This window comes from Schistocerca serialis, unplaced genomic scaffold, assembly GCF_023864345.2.
Source record: "Schistocerca serialis cubense isolate TAMUIC-IGC-003099 unplaced genomic scaffold, iqSchSeri2.2 HiC_scaffold_1343, whole genome shotgun sequence".
NCBI classification, from domain to species: Eukaryota; Metazoa; Arthropoda; class Insecta; order Orthoptera; family Acrididae; genus Schistocerca; species Schistocerca serialis.
The window spans coordinates 3,328,697-3,346,417 of NW_026047562.1; the positions used below are offsets into that span (position 1 = coordinate 3,328,697).

A 17,721-nucleotide genomic window follows, 5' to 3' on the forward strand; every position below is an offset into this window, starting at 1 on the left:
GGTTCGAAATTCTTCTAAATGGCTTTTCATCAAAGAGTTGATTTTTAAATGGAGTCAAACACTCTGTGATTTAAGAATTTCATGGTACATCCTCGCGCATAGTCCAACTTACGTTAAAAGATATTTACTTTGAAATTAACGCTTTTCAAACCAACATTAGCAATATTTTTCCACGACCTGCTGGAAACAGGTTGGTTCCAGCAGCTGCCGGAGAGCGCCACGTAACAGGCGCCCCGAGCTTGCGCAGCTAACATGACGTAGGAAGCCCGTATGTACGTACGTGTAAAACATTGAAAGATCTTACATTATGTTGTAAAAGCAGTAAGACGTCACAGGGTACTCCAAGAGATCAGAATTTCGTGAACCATACTAAAATGTGCACATTTAAACTGCAACTTAAAGCGCACATTCGTATGTCCAGATTCAGATGTAAATTTTCTTGGAGTACCAGTACTGCAGTATCTCACGTTTGGTTCATTAGTATGGCATAATGCCGTACGTGCTAGAAGATGAAAACTTGCACATGAAATGCAGCGAACAGTTGAAACTAGCCAGTACTGTGGAATTAAACATTTCGTTTCAAATACATTGGATGCCTCTGCGGAAAAGGTTAATGAAAGCCAAATTTCTTTAGCAAAGAGACAAAAATAACTTCATTGTTCTGCAAGGCGATTGGTGCTTGACTGTCAGAAACGTGGAAACAAAATCTGAAACTAATAATGTATATCAGCCTTCGGTAATTATGTGAATGTATTTTAATTCACTTGATACCTCCCGGCCAAAGATATCCGCTTTGCTTTCATGTGACGCGAGAGTAAATCACTGAACGTTAACACGGGCCACGTGGAGACTGCCCACTATAGTTCAGACTTCTCTGCGCATCAGCCTCGCATCTACGATATTTGCGAACCGGTCAACACTAAAAAAATCGAATTTTCGAACGTACCCTAGGGCATCTTGTAAAACACATCATTCTGAAAAATTTGAAACAAAAACATACGTGTTCGAGAAAATATAAGACATGTTATATGGTCTGAAGTGTGCCGAACCGCAGTGCCACGCCTCTTCATACAGCATTCTCCTATCGCACGTCACTGTATTTCACTCTGTGGAATTGAAACGGGTATATTTTGTAAGCGATGACAAACTATATTCAGGACTGTGGAAATAGAAATGTCCTGTGCTGCCTCTCCTGCTCCCAGTCAGCCAGTCTGACAGCCTGCCCCTCTTTATTTTTTTAAAAAAACTCGCCATTAATAGCGGATGGGAATATTTGTAATTGGGAGAACATGAACTCTTCAGAAAATTTGGACTCTTTATTGCCTAATAGCTAATAACTTCCTGTTTTGTGTGACAAAAGTAAAATATAGGATGCATAAAACCAATATAGACAAGAGACAAGCAAGAAAGTACACATTTCAATACTTACCTCCTAGCATTTTTTCTCTCTAATCTTGCTACAGCTTTAAATGGCGTGCTTTGCTTTCTGCACAAGAATCTATTACCTCACCAAAGTTCGTCGAACTTTTTGCTGCATGAAAAATCGAAATTTCGTTATCTAATACTGAAAAAGCTGTTAATACAAATAATACCCAAGACTGGTGTGGTTTCTGGATCTGATTACGTCTGTTTTGTCACTGGATGCTAAATAAAACAAAACAGGCCTTTCTAATATTCTAGCAAATTTTGTAACACACACCAAATTAGCGAGACTGTTTTGACACAAATGGGCATTTTTAAAACACGATAGAATATAATTCACTAAGTACCAATATGAAATGCCTATTAGGCCTACAACAAGCAAAAAGCTTTATGTTAGGAAATAGTTTCACATTTCATTCATTAGCACCAGTTTCTCAAGCATGAGATCGGAAAGTAGTATTACAAAATTCTTATATAAATTTGGAATAGTCTCGTCCTTCCATAATTTGTGTGATGTCCCCGTTTATTCTGCTTCCTCATTCTAACAATCTTGTCATCACCAATTCTGTGGACATTCCTGCCACTGTCAAAATTTGTTCGCCGATTAACTTCAGTAACCCTGCCAGAATCACCGGTTTAGTTACCCCGCGATTGTTCTGCCATTAGGCGTTGTTACAAACTCGTACAAAACGTTTTCTGCGTTACTTCCGAATCAGAACTTAAGCGGCTGCTAGCCAGGGGCTGTACAACTGGTCCTTACTAGTGTAGCAATCTGGGCAGAAAGTTTCTGTCAAAATTTCATTTTCTTGGATACAACGAGAAGATAATACGTAATCTTACCCACTTGTTATTCCTGCAGTCGTTTATTTCCATTCTCGTAGACTGAATCTATGGATTTCGCTACGAATTATAAGAAAGCTGAACATTCGAAAACCCAATCAACCACAATCAGACAGCGACTGGCATTTATCCGTTCGGCTTTACTCCGCTCAGCTCGTACGGCCCCATCCCCTTTTGTCTGCAGAAAGATTAATTTCTAGATGCGATTAGGATTCTCCTGACAAAGACATCACGTACACTATGCACGCATTCAAAAATCAACTTACGATGCATTCAGAAATGAACTTAAAATGGGTTCAGAAACCAACAAGGATGCGTTTCAAAATCATATAAATGATTGATAGATCAACGTGCGCTGGATGCTAGGCGCTTTGTGAAACAAGTTTTTTTCCTTGAGAGTATGAATTTGGCGCCCCCTTTTCCCGGTACCATCTAGCTGTTTGCTACGACTGCTTGCACAGCGGAGAGCCACATTCCTGTAGCCAGAAGCGGGAGAATATACATCTCAAACAGGACTCAGCTGCGCACGCGCATGAGCTCGCTCGTAACTGCTAACACGAATGTAATGTAGACAGTTGTGACTTCACGGTCATCGGAAGGAATTTGTTGTTATGAAGTATTGCACAGTCTTCCTAAAGCCTTTGACACATTTTGCTGTTGGCAGACGCTTGCATGAGGACTCTGTGTCGTCGTCGTATATGGCGCATTTCGTTTGCATTTTAAGTTATTTTGGTTTTTTTTTCTCTCGTTAAGTTTCATTGTTGCAGTATTATTCTGCAGTTGCGGGATACAGTAATATCATTTGTTAGAGTAACAGTTCTTGCCAGTCAAAATTACAAAAATTTAACTGAAAACTAAAACAATGAAAAATTCCCAGAATTCTAAAAAATTCCCGGGTTTTTCCTGGTTTTCTCCCGGATGAAAAAGTTCCCGGGTTTTTCCCAGATCTCCCGGTTGTCCCGGGTCGTATACACCCTGTAGAAGACGGAAACGTGCCCTTGAAATGCAGCGAACAGTTGAAACTAGCCAATAGTGTGGAATTGAACACTTTGTTTCAAACAAACTGGCTGCCTCAGCGGAAAAGATCAATAAAAGCCGAATTACTTCAGCAAAGCGACAAAAGTAACTTCATTGTTCTGCAAGATAATTAATGCTCGACTGTCAGATAGGAGGAAATTGTATTAAAATCTGGAACTAATGACGTATTTTAATCTTCCGTAATTGTGTGAATGTATTTTAATTCACTTGATATCTCCCAGCCACAGAAACCACTCTCTTTCATTTGACATGACAGCGGTGAACAAAGAGGAAACAGCAAAGTCACTAAATGTGAACACAGATCACACCCCCCCCCCCCGTCCCCACTACACCGCCCCCCTCCCCACTACAAGTCAACCTGATCTGCGCATCAACCCTGGATCTATGATATTTCGTAGCAGGGCAATACTAGACGGTTAGATGGTGGCTGTGTTGCACAAGAACGATATTTTCTGAATCCGTGTTGGTTATGTATCGATAAGTCATTTTCTTCGAGGTGAGTCATAATGTTCGAGTACAGTATATTCTCCAAAATCCTACTGCAAATTGAGGTCAGTAATATGTCTCTGTAGTTCAATAGGTTACTCCTATTTCCTTTCTCGAGTATTGGTGTGACCTGTGCTACTTTCCGGTCTTTAGGAACAGACCTTTCGCCAAGTGAACGGTTGTATATGATTGCTAAGAAAGGCACTATTGTGTCTGCATACTCTGAAAGGAACCTGATTCGTATTCCATCTGGACCAGAAGACTTGCCTTTCTTAAGTGATTTGAGTTGTTTCACAACACCTAAAATATATACTTTTATGTCACTCACGCTAACAGCTGTTCTGGTTTCGAATTCTTGAATAGTTACTTTGTCTTTTTTCCTGAAGGAATTAAGGAAAACTGTATTTAGTAACTCCGCTGTAGTGGCACCATCATCATTGTGGAAACTCTGCTGTTGGTTATATATAAAAATAAAAGTTAACTATACCATGGAATTATGCAAAACTTCTCCTCGGTGAATCAAAACCACTACTCATCACACCTGGTGACCATCATCCATCGAGTACAGGAGTTTGTTTACGAGTGACGAGCCATACAGTGCTGTACGCATCTCCACTCAGCCACACCCACTGCATTTCTCACTTCTCGAGAGCAGATACCTCAACCATTAGACCAGCTGAGTGCGTTTGCTGGCGTAGATGGAATTACCATTGCAGATGACGTTTTTTACCCATGGTTTGCAAACACTACCACCAGAGGTTCTCATGTACATCCTCTGAAGTAGGATAACATCCACCGATTCTATTTCCCTTTTGCTGCTCTTCCGACAAGTCCCCCGGGATAAACTCTAGTGCAAGTTTCGATGAGAAGCTGAGTCAGAAGTGGAGGTGTGCTCAGGCAACCGACTGCTCAAGGAGACTGCCTGCAATAAGCAGCAAATCTGGGTTCCTGTTACAGTGCGGCACAAATTTCCAATAGTCACTACAGATGTAACTGACCAGGGAACCATTTAAGGAATATTCGAATTACATTTTAAGACATACCCAAAACAATCTGTATCCTCGTTACTGTACTAAATATTAACTTTTTGTCATTATTACTTGTATTTCTGTTTACCTTATTTTCGCCATTTCTTACTCAGTGTCTTCAACAACTTATATCTACAACCATTCATATAGGTTTTGTTGAGAGGAATTGTGTGAAAAATCTTGTTTCCACACCCATTTAATTCCGAATCAATTTGTAAGACACACAATCGTCACTAAAAACAAAATCAGATTCAACACATCAATATATAAAGGATCTTTGGGAATGGGTATGATTTGAATGGGACACTTCCTATGTAACTACAGTTGAGCGACTGAACTGAATGTAATTCTCACTGCAAATACAGAGAACGAGAAATCTTCTGCATATGTGCTCAATCTTCAAAATATCATAGCCAAAAAAGTGAGAAAGGAGTAATGTTTAATGGCAACTGTAACCTCTATCCAAAAACTGAAGGAATCTGTATTTTATTTTATTTACTATATCGGCTGGATCATGCCAAAATAAGCAGTACTGTGAGGGTAAGACTTGGGCACGTGTGGCAACACAACTCACCGGAAGCGAGAGACGGCTGCGTCATCAGGTGGAGGGGTGTGTCGGGCAGATGTGGGAGGCGCAGCTGCAGCAGGAGTCCGGCTGTGGCCGCTGTGGGGTTGACGGTCAGAGTTGGGGGTGGACCCACCCCCTGTGGCAGTCGGCGAGCTGCACAGAGAAACACTGTGTGGGTGGGCGTGTTCACACAGGGGCTCACTGCAGGCGATACAGCTGAAGGACTGTCCACCGGGGCAACAAAACACTCAGTGCCAACAACACCAGCCCCTCACTTAACCTGACTGTACCACCAATTAACTGGTCTTTTTCTGCACTACTTCTGCTATATTCCCCACTGGCGTAGCTTAAGATGCAAAACAACAAATTGTTCAAAATGAAGCACAAACCAAATCCCAACATAAGGGCCAACAATTTTGCTGCCCTGACAGAACAACTATCAGACAGAATTTAGAAGCAGTTACAGTCAACTGGCTGCTACTTTTGGTTGTGAGGTAATTTGAAAACTGATATATGGATGCTGAATTATATCACTGGAGGAAGAGAGAGAGAGAGAGAGAGAGAGAGAGATCCAGCGATAGAGAAACAAACTGATAAGTTGGGGTATCAACTTACTGTTGAAACTATATGGTCATGGATATGCAGGCGCTGTTTGATGTGAAGCCCAAGGGAATGAAGAAGATGGACAAGAATTACAAGAGCTATGGTATAAAAGTTATCAAGAGTATATTCAAAATCTGCATTTGAGTAAAGCAAATAGAACTGTATATATGCATGTAATGTCTCCACAATTCGATTCATTGAAAAGACAGCAGTGGTGATGTGTTTCTTAAACAACAATTTTCGTGTTGAGCAGTTTGCAGTAGAGGCCACCATTAAAAGAAAAAATATGGGTTACGCAGTGTATGCAATTTTATCTGATGGACAATGTTTACAACTTGTGAAGTAACCTGTAGTCTATTGAATATGGATTTTTTTTTTTAAATTGGAAAGGAAACAAAATAGACTTGTATGGAGCATATGTATCCGAGAGACAGAGGCAACAAATGATAGCTGGATGGAAACGTCACATCAATACTGACGTTGTGGGAGATATGTCGTACACCTGTAGGTGGACAGCGAATATAATCTGCTGTATCCCAGTAGCGGAAAACCTCATAGGATTCCGTGGACCACCTCTGGTAACGCCATAGGGAACTTCAAACACGACAGGGGGGGGCAGAGATTTCCTGTCTGCTTTGTAAAAGGGAATGCACGAAAAAAATTCGGGGCGATAGCTGAACAGAGATGAGAAGGAAATGTGATTGTAAGGCACAGCCTTGAGTGTGACAATGATACTGTGCTGGCTGGAGTATTCTCTTCTTGTTTGCCCCCAGTGTGCATGAGTAGCCCCAGTGCTCATAGCTCCTGCTTGACTGGATATCTCAGGGAGTCACACCCTGCTCTTTGGGGCCAGTCACCCATGGGTAGCGTCTTTTTTCGTAATCAGGAAAGTCCTCAATCCCGGGTTTGAACCTCACCATCACTTGAATTTTGAATACGAATAATCAGCATTGGTGTCTGAAGACTTCCAGCATCAGGTGTCACCCTCTTTCAGCCAACAGCCTTTCCAAAGGGGGCGGAGGGGCCAACAGAGGTTCACGGCACTCTCTTTCCATTGAGGCCTGAAACTGGTCCTAAATGAGGAAGAATTGGCAATGATCAACAACGTGAGGATAAATGATCAACAACATGAGGATACTGAAGGCAATGTAAACCACTGCTTAAAGATTCATAACGTCCGTCAATGAGGCATGTGATTCATTGAGTCTGTGCTGTACAGACTCTCCATTGGCCAGACTAGTCCCCCATTCAAACCTCCAGGCGAGGAGGCACAAGGGGGAGGTGACCATGGGAAAAAAGTTGAGTAATCAGCAAAAGGATAACGTTCTAAGAGTCGTCATGTGGAAAGTAAGGAATTTGTATGTGGTTGAGAAGCTAGAAAATAAGAAAAGGGAAATGCTGAGGATGTATCTAGCTGTAGTGGGTGTCAGTGACGCGTAAAGGAAAGAAAAGTAAAGGAAAGGAAAGGAAAGGATTTCTGGTAATATGAGAATAGGGTAGTAGCAACAGCAGCAGATAAGAGTAGGATTCAGTATCAATAGAAAGGCAGGGCAGAAAGTGAGATACTGTGAACGGATGAGTATAGATGTTCTCGTGAGAATCGAAAGCAAACCAACAACATGCATAGTTCAGGTATTCATGATGACGTCGCAAGTTGAAGGTGAAGAGAGAGAAAGTATGAGGATATTGAACAGGTAATTCGGTACATATGTGATAGTCATGGAGGGACTGAAACGCAACCGTAGGCGAAGGAGTAGAAGAAACGGTTACACGAGAGTATGTACTTGATAATAGGAATAGGAGAGAAGTAAGGCTAGTTAAGTTCAATAGTAAATTTATCCTAGTAATAGCTGGTATAGTCTATTCAAGAATCTTGAGACAAGGGGGTATACTTGAGAAAGGACCGAAACATGGAAGGTTTAAAGTCAGATTTTGAAATCAGATACTGGACTGTAAAGCATACCCAGGAGTAGATTTAGACTCATAACGATTTAGCAGTGGTGAAGAGTAGGCTGAATTTTACGAGACTCGTCAGGAGCAATCTATGTACAAAGAAGTGGAATACAGTAGTACTAAGGAAAGAAGAGATGAGATTTATGTTTTCTGAGGCTACAGATACTGCGATAATTAACAGCTCAATAGTTGGAAAGAAAAACGTAGGTACAAAGAAGCTAACTGCGAAGAAACCATGGGAAACATAAGAAATCCTTCAGTTGATCAATCAAAGACAGAAGTTCAAAAATATTCAGGAAAATTCAGTAATTGAGAAGTATGTCACTTAAGGATGAAATTAATAGGAAGTGCAGAGAAGCTAACGTGAAATGGCTGCACGAAAAATGTGAAGAAATCAAAGAAGAAATGATTCTTGGGAAGACTGACGCAGCATATAGAAAATTCAAAGCAATCTTCCACGGAATTAAAAGCAAGCGTGGTAACATGAAGCGCACAATGGGAATTCCAGTGTTAAATACAGAGGCGAGATTGGATAGTTGGAAAGAGTACACTGAAGGCCTCTCTGATTGGAACAACTTGTCTGATGGCGTGACAGAAGAACAAACAGGAGTCGGTATGGAAAATATTGGTGATTAGAATCAGATTTTGAAAGCGCTTTGGAAAATTTAAGATCAAAGAAGGCAAAAGGTATAGACAACATTCAATCAGAAAAGGTATAGACAACATTCAATCAGAAGTTCTAAAATCATTGGAGGAGGTGGCAAAAGGTCTATTCTCACTGGTGTGTAGAATGTATGAGTCTGGCAATATACAATCTGACTTTGAGAGAAATATAATCATCACGATTTGGGAGACTGCAAGAGCAGAGAAGTGTGAGAATTATCGCACAATCAGCTTAACAGCTCAAGCATCCCAGTTGCTAAGAAGGATAATACACAGGAGAACGGAAAAGAAAATTGACGTTCCTAATGTTCATAGGATTTGTGGTCCTGGCGAAAGCGTTCGGCAATCTCAAATGTTGCAAGATGTTTGAAATTCTGAGAAAAATACGGGTAAGGCAGAGGAAAAGAGTAATTTGCAATATGTACAAGAGACAAGAAGGTAAAATAACAGTGGAAGACCAAGAGCGAAGTATTCGGGTTAAAAAGGGTGTCAGACAGGGATGTAATCTTTCGCCTCTACTGTTCAATCTATATACCGAAGAAGCGATGACGGAAATAAAGGAAAGATTGAAGAGTGGAATTAAAATTCGGGGTGAAATGATATAAGATGTGTTGATGACTGATTCCCTCAGTGACTGAAGAAAAATTACAGGGTTTGCTGAATGGAATGAACAGTCTAATGAGTACAGAACAGGGAATCAGAGTAAATCAGAGAAAGGCGAAATTGATAGAAGCAGTAGAACTGAAAACAGCGAGAGACTTAGCATCGTGACTGATGATCAGTAATTAGATCAAGTTAAGGTGTTACGCAACATGGGCAGCAAAGAAACCCATGACGAACAAAGTAAGGACGACGTCTAATTCACACTAGCACTGGCAAAAAGGGAATCGTGCTTACCTGGCTTCTGCCGGTGGCTCACCGAGCATACTGCAGACTTCAATGACTTGTTGCGGGTACTCGAGCACAGCGTCCGCCCAGCCCCGCGTGGCCATCACCTGCAGGTGGTCCTTTATGAAGGCGACGGCAGCCCTGGTGGCGTCCGGGCATGAGTGCCTCACTGCCCTGACGGCCGTCGCCGCTGCGGTCTCGACGGCCAACTGCGAGATCAGCTGCCGCTCGCAGGCAGCCTTCAGGGCCGACAAGCCGTACTTGTCGGCCGCCGAGAGCAGCTGGGCGGCCGTGTCGGGCAGCTGGGGGGCCTGCAGGGTATACGTGTAGGCGACCAGGAGCCTCAGCACCGGGCCCTCCACGTCGTCGATGCTCACCTGGCCGCAGCTGGCCTCCAGCATGTCGTGCGCGAACATCGCTTCGAACACGGGGCTCGCGGCTGCCAACACGGCCCTGTGAGCCGCCACCCTCGTCTCGCCCGCCACCAGCGTCACCAGGGCGCCGTCACCCCCGTCTAGCAGGGCGGCCAGGGCCTCGGTTGTGGTGTTCTGAACCTCCGTAACTGCCGACATGGTGGGTGGTCCTGAAACACAGTGCCACTGAGCAGCCCTCACACTGCACCCTCAACACTTGTACGAGGCGCATGCATACCTGTATGAAACAACAGCTGTTAAAAGTGTTGTACACCCTAAATCAATTGCAACGTCACCAGTTTCCTTAAAATGACAAGGGCCCGTACTGCTTCGTGATCACCTAAGGTTTGTAACTGCCAGCGCGGTGCTACGATAGACTGCTTTCACCTTCTAAAAATGTTATCGTTCTCAGTCAAAAGATGGTTTATTTATGTCATAGCAAAAAAATTGGTGAAGCAACAGACGTCTTTCAGCCCTAAAGTTACAGGACTTCTATTTAAATCCAAGCTTGTGGCACCTCTGAGAAAAATTTTCTTCCTCCTTATCTCAGGTTCCTCAGATCCGTGACACCTCATCAGAAGCAATGTACATGTAATGCAGAAATCGGTTTCCTCGGTGGATGTCTCAGGGTAGGCACGATTAAACTTTACTGCCCGCCTTGACCGAGCGGTTCTAGGCGCTTCAATCTGGAACCGCGCGCCTGCTACGGTCGCAGGTTCTAATCCTGCCTCGGGTATGGATGTGTGTGACGTCCTTAGGTTAGTTAGGTTTAAGTAGTTCTAGGTTCTATTGGACTCGACCTCCGATGTTAAGTCCCATAGTGCTCAGAGCCATTTGAACCGTTCTGAACCACTGTAAGAGTCTAAATTCATTAGTAAGTTTAACTCTCCTTTTAACAGATTGATATCTGTGTCTTCTTTCTTAAGAAAAAGATTCAGCACCCACCTCCGTGGTAAACAATGCTGCATAATACAATCATAAATCATGTCGCCATTTTATCCGAATGTTGCAAGCTATGGTGTACCCAGGTATTTCCAGGTTGAGCAGTTTAGGAATTAAACTCGTTGCCTCCATTTCCAGAACGTGTGTTATGGAACTTTTGCACAAATATATATTTATATCTCCTTTTGGCGTGGACGTGTTTGTATAGCATCTTTGCCCCACAGAACGTTCGGATAGTTATTAGATGACAGATACGTCATGGTTAAACCAAAGTAAGCTCTATCACAGCTCCGACATCACTCTTGACTCTCCTGGTCGTATGAGGGGCAAACGACGGAGTCAGTGAAACAGTTCCACACCCTACAGTGTAAACTGGTTTCCTAGATTCAGACAAGTGGGTTTCGCGAGCACGGCGTCCACTTTTTTCGAATCGTCCCGAATTAGCACCTCCATTCCACCAGCGTAAGAGGTCTGCCGGACCGTTACGGTGCCGGGAGAGCGCCTAAGGATTCGTCCCAAGGCTTCTGTCACGCCAGCTCGACGTGGATGGAGACGCCGAGGCAGTGCTGAACAGAGCGTAGCGCCGGAGGTCAGCGCAGGGTCGCAGGCCAACACGTGCACTGCAGGCTTCTGGAAGCCACCCGACCAACCCAAGTCTTTCTTTCCCATCCCTCATTAGTTAGTTGTACATTTGCTTGCGTTTTATATCGCTTTGCGGTTTTTTTCGCCTCCCCATACCAAGTATGCACTCAATGTTATAGGCTCAAAACTTTGGACACTGGCGTTGTAATCGCATAATGAACGACTTTTTACTGTTGTTTAAAGGTGTTGTTACCGTATTTTCCTACATCCAAGTGGTGCTGCATGTAAATAAACGAAGTGGTAAAAGCTGTAAAACCGTTCACATTTCCATACAATCTTCGAGCATCGACATGTTCCTCGGCTAAGAAACAGACGTCATTGTCTTATAAATCTTTAATGTATCCCGAGATCAGTGGTGTAGTGTTCTACTTTATTGTGACACTCGTAATGCGACTGTAGTTTAGACTGAGCTTTCGCAGATTCTTTCACTCAAACGGTTTTCTAGGTAATCACAAACTTGCCAAGATACTGAGCGGGATCGCGTCTGAATTATTAGAAGACAGAGAGCCATGGTCCCGATCACCTTCAGCATATTTTGGAGACACAATCTTCGTGCGTGTCTGCGCCATGTAACCGGCAGAGAAACGTGTGTGAAATGCAAGTAGTGGACTGGATATGCAGGGCGCGGCGGTGAGACACTCTGGACTCACATTCGGGAGGACAGTGGTTCGACCACACACCATGCAGTGGTCTGCAGACGAAGGGCGAATGAGTGGATGTGGCTGCTTGTCATTTGTGTCTTCTGCACCGGTTTTCTGTTTGCTGTCCACCCACACAGGTTTCTCTTCGTAGAGTCTCTCTCAATAGGAGTGCCGTGATGGTGCCCTAGGAGAGGCATGACCTTTAAGGTAGCCCTACCGGTCTTCATTACCGAATGTTCCACAAATTGCAACAGGTATTGAGCTGTCGGTGTGTCGTTTCCCAGGAAAACCGTGAGGAAGTGGTTTCATTTCGTCCATCATTAAAGTTGTTTACAAGTTTTCCAATGAGTACAAAGTGCATTAAACTACTTTTCAATATTTGTGTAACTTCCAGTGGTGGCGATGTTTTCTTCTACAGTGTAATTTCCGTGAGTGGGTCACCCAAGTCAGAAACGATTTCACGTTGCCATCAATTTGGAATCTTTACAGTCGTCTCATCAGTCTGAATTGCAGACTTCTTTATCCTTTTTCCATCCAAATTAGGAATTAATCAGCGAAAGTACTCGACGCCCTCTTGAAGGTTTTTTATTAATGAGAAAACATTTGACAGCTTTTGATATTAGTGTATCACTTTCTTCCGCCCCTCAGAGGCGTTTTTCATGTGATGGGGCCTTCCACTGTAATTCCACGTGTATGAAGTCATCTGGTCTTTATCAACCAACTGGTCCAGAAATAGGCAAATAATCGACGAAACTAGTTTTTCAGACAGTATTTTCTGAATAGACGGCCAACCATGATCCAATATTTCTAAGACAATATATCGTACTCTGTATAGATTGTTAGATAACAATGTCTTTCTTCATTTTTCTTAAGAGGGGGCCTTCTTTCCACGTCGTTGATTGAAATGAAAATTGCAACTCGTAATCTCTGGTTCAGGAAATAAAATTCCAGCTGATTGGAATGGACATTAGCAACTTCCAGAGTCATTATGAGAGAAGAACATTCCATCCGAGCACATTTTCATTTGTTAAGTAATAATAAATATTAGGACTATGTAGTACGTATCAAATAGTGAGGTGCATTCTGACTCCTGACATGTACACAATTGTCTTTCATGATTCAAACAAACTGTTAGTGGTTAAATTGTGCTCTAAGCAAAATCCCCCCCCCCCATGAACCATGGACCTTGCCTTTGGTGGGGAGGCTTGCGTGCCTCAGCGATACAGATAGCCGTACCGTAGGTGCAACCACAACGGAGGGGTATCTGTTGAGAGGCCAGACAAACATGTGGTACCTGAAGAGGGGCAGCAGCCTTTTCAGTAGTTGCAGGGACAACAGTCTGGATGATTGACTGATCTGGCCTTGTAACAATAACCAAAACGGCCTTGCTGTGCTGGTACTGCGAACGGCTGAAAGCAAGAGGAAACTACAGCCGTAATTTGTCCCGAGGGCATGCAGCTTTACTGTATGATTAAATGATGATGGCGTCCTCTTGGGTAAAATATTCCGGAGGTAAAATAGTCCCCCATTCGGATCTCCGGGCGGGGACTACTCAAGAGGATGTCATTATCAGGAGAAAGAAAACTGGCGTTCTACGGATCGGAGCATGGAATGTCAGATCCCTTAATCGGGCAGGTAGGTTAGAACATTTAAAAAGGGAAATGGATAGGTTAAAGATAGATATAGTGGGAATCCGTCACGTTTGGTGGCAGGAGGAACAAGACTTTTGGTCAGGTGAATACTGGGTTATAAATACAAAATCAAATAGGGGTAATGCAGGAGTAGGTTTAATAATGAATAAAAAAAGGAGTGTTTGTAGAATACTACAAACAGCATAGTGAACGCATTATTGTGGCCAAGATAGACACGAAGTCCATGCCTACTAGCTCTGCACATGACGAAATTGATCAATTGTATGACGAGATCAAAGAAATTATTCAGCTAGTGCAGGGAGACGAAAATTTAATAGTCATGGGTGACTGGAATTCGAGAGTAGGAAAAGAGAGAGAAGGAAACATAGCGGGTGAATATGGATTGGGGGTAAGAAATTAAAGAGGAATCCGTCTGGTAGAATTTTGCACAGAGCATAACTTAAACATAGCTAACACTTTGTTCAGGAATCATGAAAGAACTCTGTATACATGGAAGAACCCTGGAGATACTAAAAGGTTTCAGAAAGATTATATAATGGTAAGACAGAGATTTAGGAACCAGGCTTCAAATTGTAAGACATTTCCAGGGGCACATGTGGACTCTGATCTCAATCTATTGGTTATGAACTGTAGACTGTAGACTGAAGAAACTGCAAAAAGATGGAAATTTAAGGAGATGGGACCTGGATAAACTGAAAGAACCAGAGGTTGTACAGAGTTTCAGGGAGAGCATAAGGGAACAATTGACAAGAATGGGGGAAATAAATACAGTAGAAGAAGAATGGGTAGCTCTGAGGGATGAAGTAGTGAAGGCAGCAGAGGATCAAGTAGGTAAAAAGACGAGGTCTAGTAGAAATCCGTGGGTAACAGAAGAGATACTGAATTTGATTGATGAAAGGAGAAAATATAAAATGCAGTAAATGAAGGAGGCAAAAAGGAATACAAACGTCTCAAAAATGAGATCGACAGGAAGCGCAAAATGGTTAAGCAGTGATGCCTAGAGGACAAATGTAAGGATGTAGAGGCTTATCTCACTAGGGTAAGATAGATACTGCCTACAGGAAAACTAAAGAGAGCTTTGGAGAAAAGAGCCACTTATATGAATATCAAGAGCTCAGATGGAAAACCAGTTCTAAGCAAAGAAGGGAAAGTAGAAATATGGAAGGAGTATATAGAAGGTCTGACTTATTTTATGCTGTTGAGTTTCTTAGATGAGCCTTACAGCCTACACAATCCGTTCTGACAGAAGAAAAGCGCTAATATCCATCGTGATTCTGCTAATTGATTCTTACTTTCTTCTCTGACAACACTGGATCTGTGTGACTTCGTGCTATAGAGTATAGCAGTAAGGGTGCTCCCTGCTTCCTCGTAACGTTGATGACATCCTGTGACACATTGTTTCCTTAACAGGCCAGCGTTCATATAAGTCCAACTTCCTTCCGTTCAAAGTATCGTTACACTCTTTTTATGGCAGGTAGACCACAAGGCATGAGGACACGTTCTGCTGGAGACAGGAATTCCTCGCCCTGTTCTTGCTTGCTTCACATGACTGATCATAGCGGACGAAAAGTGCACCTCCAGCCGATTTCTCCGTCGCTACTATTCCAGAAACAGCAGGTGTATGACTTGACACTACAGTGTCTTTCACAGGGCAAGACAATGTTTTGTTTAGAATTTTTATAGTACTGCGAACTTTTTACATTCTGCTAGCTAAGGAATCTGGCACAATGTGTAAGGTGTGGGTGAAAGTCGTTTTGACAAAATGTTTAGGGAAACAGTTGTTTACAGAAAACTATTTTTCTTAAAGTCAGAAATGACGCCTCGAGGATATTAACACATTGTAGTAGTGTGAACTACGACAATTATTCTCTCTCTCTCTCTCTCTCTCTCTCTCTCTCTCTCTCTCTCTCTCTCTCTCTCTCTCTGTTAAATAAGCCCAATCCCTCGTAGGTATTCGGCCGACAAGTATAGATATCCGACACTATGACGTGAAAAGTAATTTCAGCTCTGAATTTTATGTACGGAAATTTGCTTGCTGGTTACCTCTGTGTACTTGCATGCCAAGAAATGTGGCAATTCAACACAATCGTGCCCCAAAGCTCATTAAAAATGAGGGAGAAAACATAAATATTGCCTGTTCTCTTTCAGCTGTGTTGCGAACCGTCGTGTTTATAATTTAATTACTAGCACCTACTGTTAAACTTTGCCTGTAATGTCTGAATTCATTTGAGAATAGACGTAGAATTTAAGGCTTGCCTGCTCAGCAGGCAATGAAACGTATTAATCATTTAATTCGTCGTATGATTCTAGTCAGCAGAGAATAAACTGTTCTCTCTTGCTGGACTGAAACGAGTTTTAACAGCTGTTGTAGCAGAGAGAGAGAGAGAGAGAGAGAGAGAGAGAGAGAGAGAGAGAGAGAGAGGGAGTATAAACATTGCCGTGTTTGTAAATAGTAAAGTCTCCAACATGGAGGAGGAGGAGAGGAGGACCATTGTTGTGGGACAGACGGAAGAAGTAGCATAGTTTGCAAAGGAAAAATGAAACACGATCATATTGTGGCGAAAGCATTTGAAACTACGCTTTTAGATGATTTCAATAGAACTATGGCTCGCAGTTAATTTTTGCTTACACAAAATATTTTGAAAATATCGATTCCGAAGATATTTGCATGCATTACCAACAATAGATGCGTCGAAGAATAACATTAACGAACGTTGCCTTCTACAGCAACTTTCGGAAGGCCATTTTTGAATGTTTACTGATTTGTCATTTGTATTATTTGCTAAATTTTAGATTTGTTGAATTATGAGAAGATTTTTGTCTGTGTAGCCAGTGACAATTTTTTGTTTGTAGGATATGGATTTCTTGTAGGATATGGATTTCAAGTAGGCAGATTCTGATACGAAGGTATTTTCAAGAGATATGGGGTTAAGACTCTTGGTTTGAATTTAAATGAATGATGTTTTTTGGACATCGTGTAAATTAACCGTTGGAAGATATGTTAATTTCGTTCCAGTCGACTCCGCCCACGAGAGTTCATAAATATTAACTTCTAGTAAGAGAGCAAATGAATTAATTCAGTAGTTAACACGGAATATGCATGGCTTCAGTACTTTAAACATAGCTGCGCTACAGCAACGGTTCCACGTAAATCAGACTAAGAACAGCCGACCAGTTGCAAAGGATAAAGTAATCTTTACCTAGGTTTCAATAGATATAAATCTATCTTCTTCAGAAGACGGCCTGGGGAAAATGAACATCGTAATATATATTAAGGTATGAAACTTGAGTCAAGAATAAAGTTTAACATATATTAGGAAAATATTGTATTCAAGATGTGAGAAAGATTCTTGGTACTTACAGTATTATAACATGAAGTGATATGTCCTTATCGTTTAGGCAAACATCTGCATAGTTACATTAATCATATAAAATATAGCCCTGAAAACAGGGTTTGTCAAACAAATAAAATAGGTACATAGAAGTTGCAGAGCGCCTAAGCGACTGAGTAAAATCGGCCAGCGTAGTAGCACAGCGGCCAGGGCAGGTGGCGCTCATGTCGCGAACTATGTGCCGATAGGCGTACTGAAGTAACATTCGAAACATCAATATTAAATGCGTTCTTAAATAGAGTGATAATAAATAAATTATCCCTGATTATGTGAAGGCGTACGTAAATTTTAAACAGTGTAACAGAGTGCCTTCTATTAAAAAGAAGCTAGTGCATTTAGTCATTTCCGAGAGCACAGTAAATTTGTACAAGAAAAAAGATGTCCTTAATAGTGAAGCCTACTGTATACACCTATTTTTAACTAAAGCCTTTAAAGATCTTTGTAATTTTCAAATTGACCACCTGTGGAATAGTATTAATGAATGGCTCTCTAATCGTAAAGAAATAATCAAGGCCAGACATGAAAGAAAGCTTTTAAAGTTTAGTAATAG

The 17,721-nt window shown here is 42.0% G+C and overlaps 1 protein-coding gene across 1 annotated transcript in view; it reads right to left on the reverse strand.

Annotated features, from left to right (window-relative positions):
• The window catches only part of LOC126439769 (ankyrin-1-like), a 434,210-nt gene that overhangs the window by 27,739 nt on the left and 388,750 nt on the right, over window positions 1-17,721 (reverse strand). Inside the window, exons 2-3 of the mRNA XM_050090593.1 lie at window positions 9,499-10,072; window positions 5,389-5,535 (exon numbers count right to left, since the gene is read on the reverse strand). Coding sequence (XP_049946550.1) covers window positions 5,389-5,535; window positions 9,499-10,061 — 710 coding nt within the window. The 5' untranslated portion in view covers window positions 10,062-10,072. The remainder of the gene's footprint in view (window positions 1-5,388; window positions 5,536-9,498; window positions 10,073-17,721) is intronic.